This window comes from Hyperolius riggenbachi, chromosome 6 (assembly GCF_040937935.1).
Source record: "Hyperolius riggenbachi isolate aHypRig1 chromosome 6, aHypRig1.pri, whole genome shotgun sequence".
NCBI lineage: Eukaryota > Metazoa > Chordata > Amphibia > Anura > Hyperoliidae > Hyperolius > Hyperolius riggenbachi.
Genome location: NC_090651.1, coordinates 53,292,991 through 53,307,758, shown reverse-complemented (window position 1 = coordinate 53,307,758; position 14,768 = coordinate 53,292,991). Strand labels below are relative to the sequence as shown.

General features: G+C 46.8%; 1 protein-coding gene across 1 annotated transcript in view; it reads right to left on the bottom strand.

Annotated features, from left to right (window-relative positions):
• Positions 1-14,193, bottom strand: part of SLC35D1 (solute carrier family 35 member D1) — a 52,185-nt gene extending 37,992 nt beyond the window's left edge. Inside the window, exons 1-3 of the mRNA XM_068239271.1 lie at positions 13,997-14,193; positions 820-853; positions 642-728 (exon numbers count right to left, since the gene is read on the bottom strand). Coding sequence (XP_068095372.1) covers positions 642-728; positions 820-853; positions 13,997-14,193 — 318 coding nt within the window. The remainder of the gene's footprint in view (positions 1-641; positions 729-819; positions 854-13,996) is intronic.
• Between the last annotated feature and the right edge of the window lie 575 nt (positions 14,194-14,768).

Sequence of the window (14,768 nt, the reverse complement as noted above, 5' to 3'; positions counted from 1 at the left end):
GCCATGAGTTGTTTACAGTGACGTCACTCTAAGCGTACCACGTACGCTTAGAGCGACATAGGAAGCAGAAAAAGCGTAGCTTCCGAGAGAAGCTGTCGCTTTTTCTGCGGGGGAGAGGAATCAGTGATCGGGCACCGTTGCCCGATTCACTGATTCACTGGCTAACAAACCGCCGGCCGGGAGCACGTGGACGCGCAGGAGCGCACATGGCTTCCTGGACGTGAGTTTCACGTCCAGGAATGTCAAATAGTTAAGAGCTTTTGAAAGTAAATATATCCCTCAGAATCCCCTACAAAGAGATGGACTAGCCCAAAACCTGTCACTTCTGTCAGATTTCTACCACCTACTGTAAGTGACAGCAACATAGGAGAAAAGTAATGTATGGCTCATCTTAAACTGGGAAAAAATGTACTTCTTATTTGTATGTGTTTGCATATATTTTACAGTTTTTCGCTGTAGTGCCCCTTTAATGTAGTAAACGCTAGCAAAAAATGCTGAGAGTTTGCTAGTTTTTGGCAATCTGCATATGGGGTGGGCTGGCCTCACTGTCATAGACTTAACATAAGTTGCCTGTTGCACAGTACATAATTCACTTCACATTATGCAGGTCATCAAAGCACGGCAAAGACACGCAGACGCACCTTTCGAGGTATGTGCCTGTCGAAGTCTGGAAAATTCAACACCCTCAGAGCCTTTCCCACCCAGAGCACGACCACGGTTGCTAGCATCTGCAGGAGAGACAAGAGGAGTCAGTGTTACATGGAGTTCCTCAAGCACAACATCACCGGGCCGCACGTAACTGAGCTACGACTTACTGACCTGGCCAAGACCAACACATAGCGAGGAGGGGAAGCTGCAAGAGAGAACAGAGATGCATTATTTCACTCGTTCATCAGTCAGCATTGCACAACACACGAGGAGACAGGACTGGTTTAGGTAGCTCCATGCCTCACACACATTAAGTTACCTTACATTTGCTTTCTAGTACGAAAAAAAAAAAAAAAAACAAAGCTTCTAGCACCAATGCGTCTGTAACATGAGTGTGCAAGCCCACAGGGTCAGGAATGTGTTCAGCACACGGGGCAGACATTATATGAGGTAAATGCAGCTCAAAACCAGCAGAGTGGTGATGCAATAGGTTTCCTGCTGAAATTTGATCAAGCTTTAAATTCTACTGTGTTGCTCATTTTCAGAGCCCCCTCCGAAAACAAGAACTGGACACACCTTAGCATCCAGGTAGCCATTCCTTTGCTTGTACAGCTATGCATATACGGACAACGGCCTTTATGTAACATCTTAAATAGGAACTGTAGTGAAAATGACATAATGTTTAAAATGGCTTAGGGCCTGTTCACACTATAAGCGCTTTGAGATTTTCTTAAGCGCTTGCGTATAACGCAAAATTCATTGCACTTGTGCAATTAATTTTAATGTGAGTGTTCTCACATGAGCGATGAGCTTTCTTTCCAATCGCAAACGCGGGTCCTGCACCTTTTTCTGAGCGGTTGCGCTTCAATGCAAGGTATAGGAAAATCGCTAAGCGATTTAAAAAGCGTTTGGATAAGCAATTTTGTGAGCGCCTTTCATTAGAAAGTACATTAATATTCAGTTCCAGGTCAAAGAGTAAACTTCCCGATGGTCTGCAGAAAGAAAAGCTCAAATCAAAAAAAAAAAAAAAAAAAAAGGGAGGGGCACACAAAAGTAATCAGCGATTGCGCTTTACAATGTGGAAAAAGCCTCGTTGTTTACAATACTCATTTATAGATTTAGTCAGTGTTTGCCCATTGTAGAATCTTTCCTCTCCCCGATTTACATTCTGAAATGCATCACTGGTGGAGACATCTTAAGGGGCCCATACACTGGTCGATTTCAGAAATCTATTCTATCAAATCTATTGATCAGCAGCCGATTTCAATCGATTTTGAGCCGACAGGATGGATAATCTATAAGTGTATGGCCATCTTTAGATCTGCCAGGTGATCGGTACGGAAAGTTCGTTTCTGAGAGTTCTATGCACAGAGGGATATATTGCTTGCTTAGCAGTTGGAAAAACAGCTGTTATTTCCCACAATGCAACAAGGTTCACAGACAGCAAACTGTCAGGACTATGGTCATGACATCACACTGTCGGAGGGGTTTCACCACAATAATCAGCCATACAGATCCCCCTGATGATGTATTGGCGAAAAGGTATATCTTTCTCATGGGAAAGGGGTATCAGCTACTGATTTGGATGAAGCCTTGGTTACAGTTACTCTTTAAGACGTTAAATGGAAGCTCTTGACGCTTGAGTGCAGTCTATTCAAATAAATGGACAACACGAGTACTGTCATTTTCGGAAATGCCACGTCCTGGTTTTTCCTGTCTGAGGTGATCCTGGAAGCGACATCATGGAGCCTCTAGGATCGCTAAGCCTGCATGTCTTTCTGCAGGGGCTAAAAGCAAAGCACTGCAGGAAGAGTTGCTGAAAGGTGCCAAATGCTTTTCTGCACGTTTGCAGTAAAGCATTTGAGGGAAACGCCTCAGGACATCCATGTGAAATGGGCCAAAGTGGTTTGCAAGGTATTTGCAAGCAGGCTGTCAGTGGCCAAGGGAGGGGTCACAGCAAGTTCACTGCAGAAATTCATGGCCGTGTTGTGTGCGCACACACACACACACACACACACACCCCTAGAGTAGCATTCTTTTACCCACCTCAACCACACTACCCCCTAGCTGTACAAATACATGGACCTGCAAGTTAACACATTAGCGGTTTTAAAGGGCAAGAAAAAAAATTGCAGTTTTCTATTATAAGGGGATAAAAGGAACCAAAAAGCCCTCCTACTAAAAAAGCAAAGCTTGGTGTAATTTGCCTTCTTAAAACCGAAGGAAATTTGCAATAATTCAGTTATAAAGTGAACATTTGTGGTTACCCACCATGCCTTACTGAATATGCAAATTATCCCTTTTCGCCCTTGTTAAGCCAAGCCAGCTTAACAAGGGCGAAAAGGGATAATTTGCATATTCAGTAGGGCATGGTGGGTAACCACAAATGTTCACTTATAACTGAATTATTGCAAATTTCCTTCGGTTTTAAGAAGGCAAATTACACCAAGCTTCTATTATAAGAATAGTAAACAAAACCTGAGTATTCTAAATATACTTAAATTGGCACATTTTCCATAGAACATTCCAAATACGTGTCCGTTGACAACGTATCAGTAATTTACTCCCTTCAAAAATGTTCCCCATAGTACGGCTAGAATGCACCGCCACAAATTCCAATAACATATACAGAGATCAGCACTCACTGCCTAGGTTTGTAGCCAAATGGAGCTTGCCCTGAGACCGGAAAGGCTAACTTATGAAATTCATATTCACTTATCCATCCTTGTCTCAATCAATATAGGTTTAGAGGGAGGGGAAGATTGAGCATCTTTGCCCGATTGGGCTGCTTTCATCCCATGAATGACCACATCAGCTGGTAAAGGGCTGCTCCAAGCAGATGCTGGTGAAAAATCTGTGATCCTCAGGCTGAAATTTTGTAGTTCCCAAAAAGGAAATAGGGGAAAAAAAAAAAAAAACTTCCAGCATGACCAGAAGCCACTGCAGATGTGTGTAAAGGGAGGCTGCATGGGAAACAAGCAGACGAGCCCCCAGGCACACACAAACACAACAGTCAGCTTGTAATAATATTCCCAGACTGCTTGTAACACATCAGGAAAACATTAAATAAACACCAATACCGAAAATATATAGCCACTATGGCAGCTGTGGGTGGCACGCAATCACAGGGGAAAAGAACAAAAAACTGCTTAATCCCATTGACAGATTATTGAATGAACTTTTTTAAATGGTTAGATCTTTAGCAAGGCCTGAGAATCCTCAAAAGCAAACGAACAGAACAATTACATCTGGAATTGATCTAAACCAATCAAAAAACTGTTCAAACTAGTACAGTCAATTTGTGAACAACCATTTGGAATGGTACAGAGTTGTATCTCTTTAACATGGGTGAAGGAATGCACTGGTTTGAATACAAGTAGCACTCAGGTCTTATTTACATTGCGTTCCGATCACGTTAGCGTTTGACGAGTTTTTTTTCTGCAATTCCCGGCGCTTGGGTGGGTGGTGCATTATTGTCCGATGTAGATGATTGTCCGTTACACAAGGTGTGTATGAGATCTGCAGATATAGACTATGAATGCATTTTGCAGGAACAGATCTTTTGCAGATACTGATCTGTTGCATGTGTACAGCATCTTGCAAAGATTTTTATCTGATGGGGAGATCAGCTCAATAGAATGACAGGCGGCAGCTCAGCAGATTGAATCGGTTTCAGGCTGAAAAATCGATTCACAATCTGTTTGCAGTAAAGGCAGCCACACGCTCCCTATCTGATCAGATTCGATCAGAGAGGGATCCATCTGTTGGTCGATCCAATGGCAAATCGACCAGTGTATGGCTACCTTTATGCTGGGTACACACTGAGATTTTTCTGGTCGATTTACTGTCAGATCGATTATTTCCAACATGTCTGATTTGCTTTTCGAACGTGCTTTCCGAGCATTTTCCGATCGATTTCTGTGCAATTTAATAGGAAAGCGATCGGAAAATGCTCGGAAATTTTTCGAACATGTTGGAAATAATCGATCGGACAGTAAATCGACCAGAAAATCTCATAGTGTGTACCCAGCATAAGACCCAGCTGCATACTGAATAGGGACTGTCTACTAATTTTTGTATGATTCCTTATCAGTGGCTGAGCAAACACAAAAAAAAAATGTAAAAAAAAAAAAAAGACAAAAAAAAAAAATCTTAAGGGCTCAGACACACTAAGCGCTTTTTGGCCTCCAGTTTTATGAAAGCAAAAAAAAAAAAAAAAAAAAAAAAAAACACCCCACACACCTTCCCATTAACGTACATTAAAATCAAGCGTAATTTTATCACGATTTTAATGCACGTCAATGGGAGCATTTTTTTTTTTTTTTTTTTTTTTTAAAAGCTCTCAGGAATCAGAATTCGTTTGTTTCGCCAAGCACGGTTGGACAGTGCCCGGAATTGGATTTGGCACGTTGACTGGCACAAAGAATACTACAACAGGCAAGAGCAATACAACAGAACAACAGAACAAGAGCAATACAACCGGACAGGAGTAGTACACCATTTGAACTAGAGCATTGTGGGTCTAGCAGGGACAGCAGCGTGCATCAGAAGATACTTCTAGTATGGCCTTAGCAAGGCAAACAGAGTGGCCGCAGCCAAAGTCAGATGTTAGTTCGGTAGATGGCTGCAGGGGCGGGGGGTGGGGCTGGGGAAGTCAGTGTAATGGGCGGAGTTCAAGAGTCTAACAGCCGTGGGTATAAAGTTTTCATACGCCTAGTAGTCTTATTTATTGTATTTATAAAGCGCCAACATATTACGCAGCTAGTCTTAGCAGGGAATGACCGGAACCTCCGGCCCAGTTTGAGTAGTCTGAAAAAACTGTGACCAGGGTGAGATGGGTCGCCCACAATTTTCATTGCTCTATTGCGCAGTCTGGTGTTGTAGATGAGGTCGAGAGGGGGGGGGGGGGGGGAAGGGGAAGAGGTTTTCCAATAATTCTCCCCGCTGAGCTGATGACCCTCTGGAGTTTATATTTGTCGCTGGCAGAACAGCTAGCGAACCAGACCAGGATGGATGAGCAGAGGACTGACTCGATTGTAGCAGAGTAGAAGGACCTCAGAAGTTCTTGGGCCATACCAAACTTCTTTAGTTGGCGAAGGAAGAAGAGTCTTTGCTGTGCTTTCCTCTGAGTTGTGGTAATGTTTGCCCTCCAGGACAGGTCATCAGAGATGGTTGTGCCCAGGAGGCAGACCCTGGAAACCCTAGCGACTTTGGTGCCCTCGATATAGAATGGAGGGGGATTCCTGGCACGCTTCCTGAAATCAATGACCATCTCCACGGTTTTAGCTGTGTTAAGAACTAACCTATTCTTGCTACACCAATTTCAGGTTCTGGCCACCTCCTCGCGGTAAGCCTGCTCGTCGTTCTTACTGACAAGGCAACAATTGTGGTATCGTCCACAAATTTGTTGATTTTGACGGAGCCAGCTGTGGTTGTGCAGTTATTCGTGTATAGAGAGAACAGAAATGGTGACAGGACGCAGCCGAGGGGCTCCAATGTTGGTCACTCTGGGTCTGGAGGATATGTCCCCCAGCTTAACAACTTGGAACCTATTCGAGAGAAAGTCTGTGATCCAGAGACGGAGAATTGGATGGACTTTGAGCTCCGTGAGGTTGTCGTGCAGAATACGGGGGCAGATAGTATTAAAGGCCGAGCTGAAGTCCAGGAGGAGAATTCTAGCGTACAAGTTCGGCCTGTTGAGGTGGTCAGTGATAAACTCCAGGCAGATGTTAATAGCATCGTCAGTGGACTCGTTTGCTCTGTTTACGAACTGGAGAGGGTCCAGTCGGCCCAGAGTAGCGTTCTTGAGCAGCGTCAGGACTGCTCTTTCAAAGGTCTTCATGACCACTGATGTTAGGGCCACGGGCCTAAAGTCAGAACCTCCATTGCTTTTTCAGGATGGGAGTGATGATAGATTCCTTGAAGCAAGTAGGGACCTTCCCTTTGGTGAGGGACCTGGCAAAGATAGAGGTCAAAACGGGGGCCAGCTGACATGAGCAGGACTTCAGACATGCAGGTGACACGCCATCAGGGCCAGATGCTTTCCTGGCATTCAGGGAAGACAAGAGGTGCAGAATATCAGCCTCGGATACTGTCGGGGGAGTGCATGTGCTCGAGCTAGGTTCACTGCTCTTAGAGGCAGAGGGGGGGGGGGGGGGTCAGAAGGAGTTGGCTGCCCCCCAGAGCTAGCCAGAACCTCAACCCTGCAATAAAAGTTACCGAGTTCCTCAGCTAGTTCGGAGCAAGAAGTAGCCTGTTGGGGTGGAGGCTTACAGCTGGTGGCAGCCTTCAGGCCCTTCCAGACAGCCCTAGGGTCGTTTGAGCAGAGATTGTCCTGAATCCTTTCCGCATTTGACCGTTTTGCGACACGCAGTTCCCTGTTGAGGGAGTTCCTTGCCATCCTGAAGTCCTCCAGGGAACCAGACTTGTGAGCGGCTTCCTTGCACTTCCGCAGTTGGCGCAGCTTGTTTGAGAACCACGGTTTGTAGTTAGGGTAAATCTTAAAAGACTTGGTGGGTACACAGGATTCCTCACAGAAGTGGATATAGGATGAGACAGTAACAGCCCACTCATCTAGGTCGGGTGATTTCAGCGCCTTCCAGTCTGTGCAGTCGAAACAAACCTGGAGTTGGAGCTTGGCTTCGTCAGACCACACTTTAGTGGACCTCAGGACTGGTTTCGTTGACTCCAAGTGCCACCTGTAGGTAGGAACCAGATGGATGAGGCAGTGGTCAGAGGGACCAAGAACTGCCCATGAGATGGCCTTGTAGGCGTCCTTTAGAGGCGTATAACAGTGGTCTACAGTGCTAGCATTCTTGGTGGGGAAGACCACGTGCTGGTGGTAGTGTGGGAGCTCATGCTGGAGATTGGCTTTGTTGAAGTCACCCATAATAATAGACAGAGTCTGGAAGGGACAGCTCCCACTGTTTGATGGTGTCACTGAGGTCACGCTAAGCGGTTTTAACGTCAGCGTCAGTGGGAATATACACGCCCCCGAGGTCGTAGGAGGTGAACTCTCTGGGCGAGTATGAGGGCTTGCAATTGAGTAGTAGTTCGAGGTTGGGGGTGCACATTTTGGCTAGTAATGACGTGCTTGGGCTCCATGACGAGCTGACATAGAAACAGATTCCCCCACCTTTCTTTTTCCCAGAGAGGGTGAGATCGCGGTCCGCACGTATAATGTTAAAGCCCGGAAGGAGGAGGGCATGGTCTGGGATGTCCCCCTGCAGCCACGTTTCCGTGAAGCAGATGACTGGGGTACCATTGCCAAGTTCCCTCTTGTTGCTGAGAAGGCGAAGTTCGTCCAACTTGTTGGAAAGGGAGTGGACGTTTGCCAGGAGGGCCGAAGAAACAGCTTAGCGCAGATCCCTTTTCCTCAACCTCACAAGAGCAACCCCTTTGCCGCTGACCTGAACGGGCCGGTGCTAGCGATTTTTTGGACGTGGCTCCAGACAGTTGTAAAGGAGTCCACCGTCAGGGAGAAAGAAGCTACAGGATTCCCAGAGGGTGAGCTGCGTCCTGGTGTAGGCAGTGCGGGGCATGAGGTGTGGTGAAGGAGAGTAAGGGGCAGCCATTCTGATGGGGGGGGGGCAACATCCAGTGGTGCGCTGTATAGCATCGGCGTGGGCACAGACAGACAGGGAGGGCAGCAGGCAAGCAATGGTCACCCTCACAGAGGCAAGGTGACAGAGAGGGCAGCAGGCAGGCAAGGTGGCAGAGGGGGCAGCAGGCAGGCAAGGGTTGCCCTACGCAAGGCAAAGAGAAGCAGCAGAGTACCTTTAGAGTTCCACAGAAGAGAGCACCGAACGGAACAGCAAGTAGAATCCCGGAAAAAACCCTTGATGCAAAGAGGAGCCGGCAGGGAGCTACCCTGATCACTGCGATCCTGGCTGGGTCACTCTAATGACCAGATGAAGGCCCTTAAACCAGGAGGCCAGTCAGGTGATGGCCCTTTAAGTCCCTGGAGCGGCATTTAAAGAGCAATAATCATCCAGCAACAGTTCCAAGCATTGCATTTAAGGGTCCACTCACACTTGAGCGAGAATTGCACGATTCCTGCTCAAGGCAAACCGCTAGCACATGTAACACTATGGCAGTGTTCTCACTGCCGTGTTTGTGGTTAGCATTAACCGCAAACGTGTTACATGCAGCGGTTTGCCAGCGTTTCCAGCGCGATCACGATTAGCATGTATAGAACCGCTAATCGCGATTGCTTCCAAACCGCTACAGTGTCCAGTGATTTTTCTGCGTTAATCACGGAAAAAAAAAAAAAAAATCACGGAAAAAAAAACGCTAGTGGTAATTGCCAGCGTTTTGCGGTTTTAGGTGTGAACGGAGCCTAAATCTTGCTGTATTCAGTTATGCTAAAGCTATATGCAACCCCTGGCCTGTTAAACGGCCACAAGTTTACATACTGTATATGCGTTGATCATCCACAAATCAAGCGTTGCTACTGCCATGCACTCGACCTAAATCTTATGCTGAATCATTCCAATCGATTTCATTTGGAAATCAATCAAAATTGCAATTGGGCAGCCACCTAAAGGTGGCCATACACTGGTCGATTTGCCATCAGATTCGATCAGAGAGGGATCTATCTGTTGGTCGAATCTGATCAGAGAGGGATCGTATGGCCACCTTTACTGCAAACAGATTGTGAACCGATTTCAGCCTGAAACCGTTCACAATCTGTGGTGGTGGTGCTGCCGCCACCGCATACATTACCTGCTCCGCCGGCGCGAGTCCCCGCTGTCACTTCTGTCTCCGCTCTGGTCTCCGGCATGCTTCACTTCTTCCTGCCCGGCAGGAAATTTAAACAGTAGAGCGCTCTCTACTGTTTAAACTTCCTGCCGGGCAGGAACTGAAGCATGCCGGAGACCAGACCAGAGCGGAGAAGACAGCAGTGACAACGGGGACTCGCGCCAGCCGGAACAGGTAATGTATACCCGCTGTATTGCGTCGGTCATTCTAACGCCGCTATCGACGCACTCCCGACCCGCCGGCGATCGAGAAAAGTCTTCCGCGCAGATGGATCGTCGGGAACGGTCGATTTCGGGAGGAAATCGATCGTTCTGTCAGCGGTGTGCGCGGCGATTTCACAGCCGATTCGATCACTGTGATCGAATCGGACGGAAAATCGTTAGGTGTATGGGCCCCTTTACAGCATCCATCTATTCTATCATTATGTTGGAATCTGCTGGATATCCGTGCTGCCTAGAGAATGCATTTCCTTTACACTGAACTATGACATAAGCAAACTAGTGGTTAGTCCTCACAAAAGCCTATTGATTGCAGAGTGCTAGAACATAACTTCATTCTATCATCTGCAAAATGCAGGTTTGTGAACAGAATGGTACATCCCTCTGGATAAAATGCCTGGACATGACTAATGCTAGGAATTGTAGACCAGCCCACCAGATTACATTTCCATGGGCAGTTGAACTGTCCATGGGCAGTTGAACTGTGCGCTCAGCAAGCAGTGAGCAGTTGAGAGTTCGAGTGGTATTTCACTGCCCATCAACTGCCCGTGGAAAAAGAGTCCTTAGTTTTTCTTCCATTACATCCTACTGGCTGCAGCTACGGCCACTGTCCGCTATGCTTAAATTTACAGACGCGTAAAGCCTCTTTTACATGGACAGTTGAACTGTGTGCTCAGCAAGCAGTTGCCAGGCAGCAGTGAGCAGTTATCAGGCAACAGCAAGCAGTTGTGAGAGTTTGAGAGGCATTTCACTGCCCATCAACTGTCCATGGAAAAGGGGCCTTACATAGGCATGTAAGCTGATCCAAATGGGAAGAATCACACTTAGGGCCCTTTTCCACTATGGCATTTGCGATGGCTGAATCGCAAAACCGCAAACCGCTAGTGATTTTTCAAATCGCTAGTTTGCTTTTAACATAGGAATCGCGGTAGGTCATTTCCACTACCGCGATTCGTTTTTTACCCGATCACGAGGTGGAGCGAGTATGGCCGCGATTTTGCTATGCAGTGCATAGCATAGCAAAATCGCGATCGCAAACGTTGGAAAAGCGTCACGAAATTTGGGGCATTTGCTGAATCGCAATCACTAGCGTTCAGCGCGGACGCTAGTGATTGCAAGTGTAAAAGGGCCCTAAGGCTTGGTTCACATAAATCACCAGCACTATCGCAAGAGCTGAGCGATTTATAGTGTGATTTTTTTAAGAACTTTTCCCTGCTATTTTTACTTAGAAAAGCACTTTTATACGCACTTTTGCTCAGCGATGATTTTTTTTTCCACTTCCTGTCGTCAGTCAGGAAGTGAACTCTTTAACCCAGAAATGAATAAATACATCATAAAAGCGCTCGAGGAATCGCTATACAGGTAGTCCCCGGTTAACGATTACATTTGAACACTGTCATAGGAAAACGTTACACAATCGACGGCACGTAAAAAAATAAATAACTCAGCAAACGATTGCTAACACCCACAACTTCCAAATACCGCTTTACAACTCCATTGACTGTAAGACTGATGCCCCTACATGCCAACCCAATCGACCATTAGATCAATTCTGACAGAAATTGATAAACCGCACCAGAGGGAAGACAGATTGGTAGCAGGTCATGAGCAGTGGCAGATCAACGGCCCACTTCATCAAAAAGTGCAACGCTGCTGAAATCTATTACAAATCTATGTGCAGCGTGTGGAAGGTAGCGATCAGATATATCACTTTCTGATTTGACATGAATAATCTTTTAGCCACATCAAACAGTGTATAGCTGTAAACCTGTAGGGGATTAAAGAGCCCCTGGGGGTATTTACCTCAGGAGTGGGAAGCCGCTTGATCTTGAGCAATAATATTTACATCAGCGTTGTGAGCATGTGCACTAGCAGCTCTCCGATTGCATACATTTGAAATGGGCGCAGGATACAGCCGGTATATGGCTGATTCTGCTGCTGCACAAGCCCCAGACATTACTATTCCCCCTTCAGGCCGCCATGGATGGTGGGGAATTATTGTATTTTAAAAGCAACTTCAGCTCTGTCTTCTGACGATGCTGAAGTTACTCACTGAGCATCGCTATAGATGTAATTCCCAGAGTCCACCTCAAAACCTTTCGAGACAGAACCTTTTGTCATGCTGCCCCTACACTTTGGAACTCCCTGCCACACCCAATCAGGACAGCTCCATCCCTGGAAGCATTTAAGTCTAAACTGAAAACCTACCTCTTCAGTCTGGCATTCATGAACATCTGACTATCTCCTCTGTAACACAACCCAGCCTGCAACCCTGTATTGATCTGAGACACAACTATGCGCTTTGAGTCCTATGGGAGAAAAGCGCTTTACAAATGTTATTGTATTGTAATTCCTATTACAGTCTAGGGTGGCGCCGGCTACGCCCAAATCTTCCTGCGCTGAAAAGCACTGCTCCGCTCCGATTGAGCTATAGCAGAAATAGCCAAGTCCAATCAGGTCCCAGTGTTCTCCCCAGGCTCTTTTAGCCGGGTGCTCCACCCGGCTAGATTTGGTGACCACCCGGCTGTCATCGGCTCAGCTCCTCACCTCCTCCTATGCTGTAAGCAGAGTTGCCCTGCATTTTCATCTCGCCCCACCCGGCTACTTTTTCATGCCACCCGGCTACTATTTCATGCCACCCGGCTAAAAACAAATTCTGGGGAGAACACTGAGGTCCTCTCTACTGCACACGTGGCTTGCAGTAGATTAGACCTGGTCAAGCTCGGCTATTTCACGCCAGAGAGGAGAGCCAGTAGGGCGCATGCATGCACCGCTGATGTAAATATTATTGCTGCTGCTGGCTCAGGGGGTCCCAGCACTGGAAGGAGCTGCCTGCGGAGGACAGGGGAAGCCTCATTGGGATTCAGAGGATTCCCCCTCCCAAGGCAAGTACCTCCCAGGGGCACTTTCTTTTTTCACCTACTTTAAGGGCAAGTTCAGACTAAGATCCTGCAGAAAGAAAAAAAAAAAACACTTGGCAGCTTTCAGTGTCACTGACAGGTTTTGACACCCAATGAAGGACAGTTGTATCCGTAACATGTAGTGTTTTTGTCCACTCAATACAGCAAAAGTTTTGCAGCCAGTGGCGTGCCATCTCAATTTTTTGTATTGCAAGTTATTGCAGCTGTGAGAGCAATCCAGCGGAGATTAGGCACCGGCAATTATCCAGGCCTGTTAGACCTGTGATACCGTCTATCCAGCATTCTGTTTAGTACCTTCAGCGTCACGTGCGCCTGAAAACAGTAAACAATCATACTAGCGCTGTCCATTTACAACTGATAATCAGAAACATGATCATCAGTTGATGTATGTATGTATGTATGTCACCTCAATATCAATCGGATCACTCGCTCAAAATAGAAATTTTATGCTGGGATTACACTATACTTTTTTTGCGTTCAATTCGGCATGCAATCTATTAACCATTCGATTTTCTGCTCGATTCTCTTATCTTTTTTCCATTGACTTCTATAAGAAATCGAGCGAAACATCGGACATGTCGGAATTTTAATTTCTAAGGCATCTATCGCAACGATTCTTACAAAAAAAAAAAAAAAACGTATCATGTAATCCCAGCATAAAGTTGCTCCACATTGTACAATAGTGAATAAACTGATTGCAAAGAAGCAAGTTATAGATCTCCGTGAGCTGGGAGTATGCAGGCTGCCCCATAGGAGTTGTAGTGCCTAATGGAAGATACTCCAGCTACTAAACTTCCAGTGGCTGCAGTGATGAAATCTGCAACTCTCCAGAAAGCAAGCTGCCCCATGGTGGACGATCCTCCTTAGGGTTGCATGCAATGCTGAGAGTTGTAGTCCATTATTCATGGAAGATGCTCCATAGTTAAATAACTTCTGCAGTGACGAAATCTGCACCTATACAGAAAGCGAGCTGAACCATAGTGAGTGATCTTCCTACATGCAAAGCTGGGAGTTGTAGTCCCCTCTGGAAATGCTTGCAGTTGTACTCCCCTACTTATGGAGGATGCTCCATAGTTCATAAACTTCTGCAATGATGAAATCTGCACCTTTCCAGAAAGCAAGCTGCCCCATGGTGAGTGACCTTCCTACATGCAATGCTGGGGGTTGTAGTCCCCTACAGCAATGCTTGTAGCAGTAGTCCCTTACTTATATAGGATGCTCCATAGTTCATAAACTTCTGGAATAATGAAATCTGCCCCATGGTGAGTGATCTTCCTACATGCAATGCAAGGAGTTGTAGTCCCCTCCAGCAGGAAGGATGCTGCTTGTATAGACAGGTCAGTGCAGATGTCAGTGCATGCAGAGTGAATGAACTCTGTGTGATGGCAGCGATCCCGGTCCCCCCTCCTCCTCCCCCTCGCACGCCGCACTTTGCCCCGGCTGCCTTACCCGCGGCTGCTCAGCACGCTCTTATTCACCACGACGATCAGAAAGGAGCTCAGGCCGTAGAAAACGGCCGCCAGGAGCTTGATGAAGACGCTCATCGTTTCGGCCTCCATCCCCACAGCCTCATCCCTGTGTGCGGGGGACCCCGGGGGGGGCGCTCCTTTAACCCGTGCATGCTGACGTCTGCTCACTTCCGCCATGGCTCAGCTCAGGCTGGGGGCGTGGATCTGCAGGTGAGCAACCAATGGCCGGCGGAGGGAGGAGAGATGAGGGGCAGGCCTTCGCCATCGGTGGGCGGTGCACGTCTTCAGTATCAATCGCAGTAGGTGGAGCGGTTCCAAGAGGCGGAGCCATGTAGAGTTGATGCTGGGTGAGAGATGGGCGTCGTTGTAGAGGAAGCCCCTCCCCGCCTGAGCTCTGTCTGCAGCTTTAGACATAATTCATATACCTGGAAGAAGTGGAATATTTGGGGGAGGGGCCCTCTACCTGCTGTATCACTTAAGGTGCCAGGATGCCATTCTCTTCTAAATATAAATCTGCCAAATCTAAAAAAAATATATAACCACAATAGAACGAATATAAACTATTGGTTTTCAGCCCTGCCACATGGAATAAAAAAAAACTGCCTTTTTCTGTGAAATACAGAAAACACTTTGGGGGCCTACATGAGGCTAAACTAAAACAGAAAAGTTTTACTCACCTGTGGCTTATTCCAGTCCCCAGTAGTCTATCAGGTCCCACGCAGGGAACCTTAACTGAACGGGGGTAAAGAGTT